Raw genomic sequence first — 6884 nt, 5'->3', positions numbered from 1 at the left:
AATCCGCAAATAAACTACATAACTGTAGTATATACTATAGTAATTTATATTCTACTACAGTATTTATACTACAGTATACTAGAGTAAACATTATGGTGAATACTGCAGTAACATGTGCTAAATACTACAGTGAATACTATAGTTTTTATACAATATTATTAACTGGGTGGTTCGAGTCTTGAATGCTGATTGGATGAAAGCCATGGTATATCAGACCACATACCACGGGTATGACCAAACATTTCTTTATTGTTCTAATTATGTTGGTAACCAGTTTATAATAGCAATAAGGCAGCTCTGGGTTTTGTGGTATATAGGCAATATACCTCCGCATTGCGTCGTTCATAAGAATAGCCCTTAGCCGTGGTATATTGGCCATATGCCACGCCACTCATGCCTTATTGCTTAAGTTTTTTATGGGGGCTATCCACCTCATTTAACTTTTAATTCCATCATTTTCATTCCATCTTCCATTGATCTCCTAACTTGCTTGCCACAGCACACACAGAGCCATGAAGTTAGTGCAGCTTTGATGTTTTGTGATTGGCCGACAACAACAAACTACATGTGTCACTCTCGTGAAAAGCCTGAACACCAGCATGAATGAGACTTTCTCTCTCTCTCTCACTCTCTCGCACTCTCTCTACTGCAGCAGTCGCATTGGGTCTGCACGTGTCCTTCCCGGCAAATAAGTTATAATTACACATACCCGAGACCAGTGACAATCAAATCAGATCCGACCTGGATCCGAGAGTCATCTACTAAATTTTCAGGGCGGACCCGGGTAATCGGATTCGGATAGACCTGTGAAGTCCTCTACTGTGGACAGCAGTCTGATCTACATCAAGAGACTAGGCACCAGAGAGACCACTTGTGAGAGGAACAGAAACATGACCAAAGCTGCTCACTCCAACATGTGTTCAGTCCAGTCCTCTCATCTCATGACCCCAGGTGGTAAGTATTTGTAGCCTATACATGTTCTCCAGCCAGAGGGCTTGCTGTCAGTCATCTAGGACCAGAGTGCCTTCCTTCCCTACCCTAGCCCCAGGCCTCAGGCCTACTGATGGGGAAACACGACAGTCACTACTGAAACGTAAACAGACAGGACACATCCACTGACAGCTCATCTAAATGATTTGTGTCAGCTTCATCTCAAAGCAATTTGCCAATTAGTTTATTTTGCTCTAGCTAACTCTTCTCTTCTACTCCTTCCCCTCGCGCAGGGCTATTTCAAGTTACAGTTGAAGTTTACCTAAGCAAGGGAAATTGACTTAGATTTCATTTGGCATAGCCAAATAGCTGTTGCAGCCATGGGAAGTCTATTGTGACACTAGCACTTCAGGTAATGTGCAGAAAGAACAGTAATTCCGCTGGCTGATTACAGATGGTAATTAAGATACTGATCTAGCAATTAGGTGGAGACAGGTATCATGTGCCTGGTATACACCCTCTCCCTATATCTCTCCCTTCAGGAGACACCTACACCAAACAGATATATATATATCAGATATATGATCAAAGCATTGGCTTGGAACTGGAGCCTGGTTTAATGTCCATTTAGCTTTGTGTGCATTATAATATATTCACAGTACACCCTTGCTGCTACAGCTACGTTGTTTGTCTGCCATTCATATCCCTATTAATTGCATGTCAAATTGTTAGTTCTAAGGACTGATGTTGGGAATCAGCGTAAGCTATATGATTGTGCAATGCATCTGACTCTTTAAAGTGTATCTTTCACTATCAACTAATTTAGACCCGAATATAGTTATAGAATGCTGCAGTAGATTACTGAGAATTTTCAAGATAAAGAAAATGTTCTCATACATATCAAACAAACAGACATACAGTTGAAGTTGGAAGTTTACATACACTTAGGTTGGAGTCATTTAAACTCTTTTTTTCAACAACTCCACAAATGTCTTGTTAACAAACTATAGTTTTGGGAAGTCGGTTACGACATCTACTTTGCGCATGACAAGTAATTTTTCCAACAATTGTTAACAGACAGATTATATTACTTATATTTCACTGTATCACAATTCCAGTGGGTCAGAAGTTTACATGCACTAAGTTGACTGTGCCTTTAAACAGCTTGGAGAATTCCAGAAAATGATGTCATGGCTTTAGAAGCTTCTGATCGGCTAATTGACATAATTTGAGGTGGAGCTGTGGATATATTTCAAGGCCTACCTTCAAACTCAGTGCCTCTTTGCTTGACATCATGAGAAAATCAAAATAAATCAGCCAAGACCTCAGCAAAAAAAATTGTAGATCTCCACAAGTCTGGTTTATTCTTGGAATCAATTTCCAAACACCTGAAGGTACCACGTTCATCTGTACAAACAATAGTATGCAAGTATAAACACCATGGGACAACGCAGCCGTTATACTGCTCAGGAAGGAGACGCGTTCTGTCTCCTAGAGATTAACTTACTTTGGTGCGAAAAGTGCAAATCAATCCCAGAACAACAGCAAAGGACCTTGTGAAGATGCTGGAGGAAACAGGTACAAATGTATCTATATCCACAGTAAAACGAGTCTTATATCAACATAACCTGAAAGGCCACTCAGCAAGGAAGATGCCACTGCTCCAAAACTGCCATTAAAAAGGTACGGTTTGCAACTGCACATGGGGACAAAGATCGTACTTTTTGGATAAATGTCCTCTGGATTGATGAAGCGAAAATAGAACAGCTTGGCCATAATGACCAACATTATGGGGAGGCTTGCAAGCTGAAGAACACCATTCCAACCGTGAAGCACGGGGGTGGCAGCATCATGTTGTGGGGGTGCTTTTCTGCAGGAGGGACTTGTGCACATCACAAAATAGATGGCAGCATGAGGGAGGAAAATTATGTGGATATATTGAAGCAACATCTCAAGACATTTAATTTTTTTTCATTTATTTCACCTTTATTTAACGAGGTAGGCTAGTTGAGAACAAGTTCTCATTTGCAACTGCGACCGGGCCAATATAAAGCATAGAAGTTTGACACATAGAACAACACAGAGTTACACAAGAAATAAACAAAACACACAGTCAATAATACAGTAGAGAAAAGTAAACAGAAAGTCTATATACAGTGAGTGTAAATGAGGTAAGATAAGGGAGTTAAGGCACTAAATAGGCCATGGTGGCGAAGTAATTACAATATGGCAACTTAACACTGGAATGGTAGATGTTCAGAAGATGACTGTGCAAGTAGAGATACTGAGGTGCAAAGGAGCAAGTTAAATAAATAAATACAGTATGGGGATGAGGTAGATAGATGGGCTGTTTACAGATGGGCTATGTACAGGTGCAGTGATCTTTGAGCTGCTCTGACAGCTGGTGCTTAAAGATAGTGAGGGAGATATGAGTCTCCAGTGATTTTAGCAATTTGTTCCAGTCATTAGCAGCAGAGAACTGTAAGGAAAGGCGACCAAATGAGGAATTGGCTTTGGGGGTGACCAGTGAGATATACTGTACCTGCTGGAGCGCGTGCTACGAGTGGGTGCTGCTATGGTGACCAGTGAGCTGAGATAAGGCGGGGCTTTACCTAGCAGAGACTTGTGGATAACCTGTAGCCAGTGGGTTTGGCGACGAGCATGAAGCGAGGTCCAACCAACGAGAGCGTACAGGTCGCAGTGGTGGGTAGTATATGGGTCTTTGGTGACAAAACGGATGGCACTGTGATAGACTGCAGCCAATTTGTTGAGTAGAGCATCAGAGGCTATTTTATAGATGAGTAGGATGGTCAGTTTTACGAGGTATGTATTTCACCATGAGTGAAGGATGCTTTTTGGCGATATAGGAAGCCGATTCTAGATTTCATTTTGGATTGGAGATTGCTTAATGTGAGTCAGGAAGGAGAGTTTACAGTCTAGCCAGACACCTAGGTATTTGTAGTTGTCCACGTATTCTAAGTCAGAGCCGTCCAGAGTAGTGATGCTGGACGGGCGAGCAGGTGCGAGCAGTGATCGATTGAATAGCATGCATTTAGTTTTACTTGCGTTTAAGAGCAGCAAGAGCGACATCATTGATGTATACAGAGAAGAGAGTCAAACCCTGTGGCACCCCCATAGAGACTGCTAGAGGTCCAGACAACAGGCCCTCCGATTTGACACTGTCACGTTCTGACCTTAGTTCTTTTGTTATGTCGTTGTTTTAGTATGGTCAGGGCGTGAGTTGGGTGGGTTGTCTATGTTCTTTTTTCTATAATTTGGGATTTCTGTGTTTGGCCTGGTATGTTTCTCAATCAGAGGCAGCTGTCAATCGTCGTCCCTGATTGAGAATCATAATTAGGTAGCCTGGTTTCACTTTTGAGTTGTGGGTGATTATTTTCTGTTCTGTGTTTTATTTCACTGTTCAGGACTGTTCGTTTGTCATTTTATTGTTTTTGTTTCAGTGTTCACTATTCTTATTAAAAACCAAGATGAACACTTACCATGCTGCGCTTTGGTCCTCTCCTTCATGCGACGACCATTACAGTCACACTGAACTCTATCAGAGAAGTATCATTTGAGAAACCAAGGCTGTCGAGTCTGCCAATAAGAATGTGTTGATTGACAGAGTCGAAAGCCTTGGCCAGTCAGGAAGTTAAAGCTTGGTCGCAAATGGGTCTTCCAAATGGACAATGACCCCAAGCATACTTCCAAAGTTGTGGCAAAATGGCTGAAGGACAACAAAATCAAGTTATTGGAGTGGCCATAACAAAGCCCTGACCTCAAACCTATAGAACATTTGTGAGCAGAACTGAAAAGCATGTGCGAGCAAGGAGGCCTACAAACCTGACGCAGTTACAACAGCTCTGTCAGGAGGAATGGGCCAAAAATCCCCAAACTTATTGTGGGAAGCTTGTGGAAGGTTACCCAAAACGTTTCACCCAAGTTAAACAATTTAAATGCAATGCTACCAAATACCAATTGTGTGTTTGTAAACTTCTGACCCACTGGGAATGTGATGAAAGAAATAAAAGCTGAAATAAATAATTCTCTCTAATACAAACTGAATAAATCATTCTGTCTACTATTATTCTGACATTTCACATTCTTAAAATAAAGTGGTGATCCTAACTGACCTAAAACAGGGAATTTTACTAGGAATTGTGAAAAACTGAGTTTAAATGTATTTGTCTAAGGTGTATTTAAACTTCCGACTTCAACTGTAGCTCAAAAACAAAGAACAAATGACAACTTAGTTTTGAGCACAACCTCTTCTTTAATGACACCACATTTATGTCAATAGGAATAAGAGTCATCTTGTCTTCCATTGTGTAAATACACTCACTATAAAAAAAAAGATTAACACTCAGCACAACAAAAACGACTTTAAATTGTAGTGAATTTGACTAATTTACTCACTCAAAATGTACCAAGTATAATATACTATAATTAAACATAGTATTTACATATAAATACAACAATTACCCAAAATGTGACCAGAGGAAAATATTCAGATAGTATTTTAAAACTCACACAATGTAGTCTATTTGATTGACAACAATTCTTATTTTTGTAAAAATGTAAAAATGCAAAACTATTCAGAGACTATTTCAAAATGTAAGATTTAGTACAGGCCAAAATGTAGAAAAAGTAGCCTATTTTGACAACAATTCAGCAAATGCAATAAGTATTAGATATAGACAGATAAAGAGAGTAGATACAAACTCCATAACTATTCAGAGAAAATAAAAGCATTGTAGTACAAATTCATATTTCACACTGTGTACGAGTGTATGCATTTAAACTACAGCATGTCATAGAACTTCTGGATGCATGGCCCCTTCCTGCAAAGTGGCACAGAACACATAGAGCACCCAAAGAAAGTTTCTACTCATCCCTCACTCTTTGTCCTGCCTCGACTCCAGATGCACACCACACACCCTCTCATACCCTTCAAACTTCACCTGCATTCAAATGAGTGCCTTCAGGGAACAGCGCCTGGGATTTCTGGGAAGGGACCCCCACACAATATACACATTTTTTTTTACCTTTACTCAACTAGGCAAGTCAGTTAACAAATTCTTATTTTCAATGACAGCCTAGGAATAGTGTGTTAACTGCCTTATTCAGGGGTAGAACGACAGATTTTTACCATGTCAGCTCAAGCATTGGATCTGGCAAGCTTTGGTTGCTTCATCCTCTCCCTTTGCATCGTCCTCTCTCTCTGCTTTCTCCTCTCCCTCTGCTTCATCCTCTCCCTTTGCATCGTCCTCTCTCAGCTTTCTCCTCTCCCTCTGCTTCATCCTCTCCCTTTGCATCGTCCTCTCCCTCTGCTTCATCCTCTCCCTTTGCATCGTCCTCTCTCTCTGCTTTCTCCTCTCCCTCTGCTTCATCCTCTCCCTTTGCATCGTCCTGTCCCTCTGCTTCATCCTCTCCCTTTGCATCGTCCTGTCCCTCTGCTTCATCCTCTCCCTTTGCATCGTCCTCTCTCTCTGCTTTCTCCTCTCCCTCTGCTTCATCCTCTCCCTTTGCATCGTCATCTCTCTCTGCTTTCTCCTCTCCCTCTGCTTCATCCTCTCCCTTTGTATCGTCCTCTCTCTCTGCTTTCTCCTCTCCCTCTGCTTCGTCCTCTCCCTCTGCTTTGTCCTCTCCCTCTGCTTTGTCCTCTCCCTCCTCTTCCTTCTCCTCTCCCTCCTCTTCACTCTCCTCTTCCTCTCTCCCTTCATTCTCCTCTCACTCCACTCCTCCCTCCTCACTCCACATCTCTTTCCCTCCAATCATCTCTAACTCCTCTTACTCCCTGCCTTTTGCTGCTGAGCCCTGACTCTCCACATTACTTCCTTCGTTTTCACTGACCTAGAGGTAACAGAGGGAGAGGAGAGGAGCAACAGAAGTCAGGAACATCATCATCTCTCTCTCTCTCTCTCTCTCTCTCTCTCTCTCTCTCTCTCTCTCTC

At 41.7% G+C, this 6884-nt stretch overlaps 1 protein-coding gene across 1 annotated transcript; it reads right to left on the bottom strand.

Moving 5' to 3' along the window:
• Positions 1 to 6083: 6083 nt before the first annotated feature.
• Positions 6084 to 6461, bottom strand: LOC139388179 (RNA-binding protein 25-like). Its single transcript, XM_071134747.1, has one exon. The coding sequence runs from the start codon at positions 6459 to 6461 to the stop codon at positions 6084 to 6086; it is 378 nt and encodes a 125-aa protein (XP_070990848.1).
• Between the last annotated feature and the right edge of the window lie 423 nt (positions 6462 to 6884).

The sequence above is a fragment of the Oncorhynchus clarkii genome, chromosome 29 (genome assembly GCF_045791955.1).
Source record: "Oncorhynchus clarkii lewisi isolate Uvic-CL-2024 chromosome 29, UVic_Ocla_1.0, whole genome shotgun sequence".
Taxonomy (NCBI): domain Eukaryota; kingdom Metazoa; phylum Chordata; class Actinopteri; order Salmoniformes; family Salmonidae; genus Oncorhynchus; species Oncorhynchus clarkii.
The sequence above is the reverse complement of the archived record's forward strand: the minus strand, read 5'-3'. Positions and strand labels throughout refer to the sequence as shown.

Coding starts and splice junctions, on each gene's coding strand:
- LOC139388179 (XM_071134747.1), bottom strand. CDS start 6,461: ATGCAAAGGGAGAGGATGAAGCAGAGGGAGAGGAGAAAGCAGAGAGAG.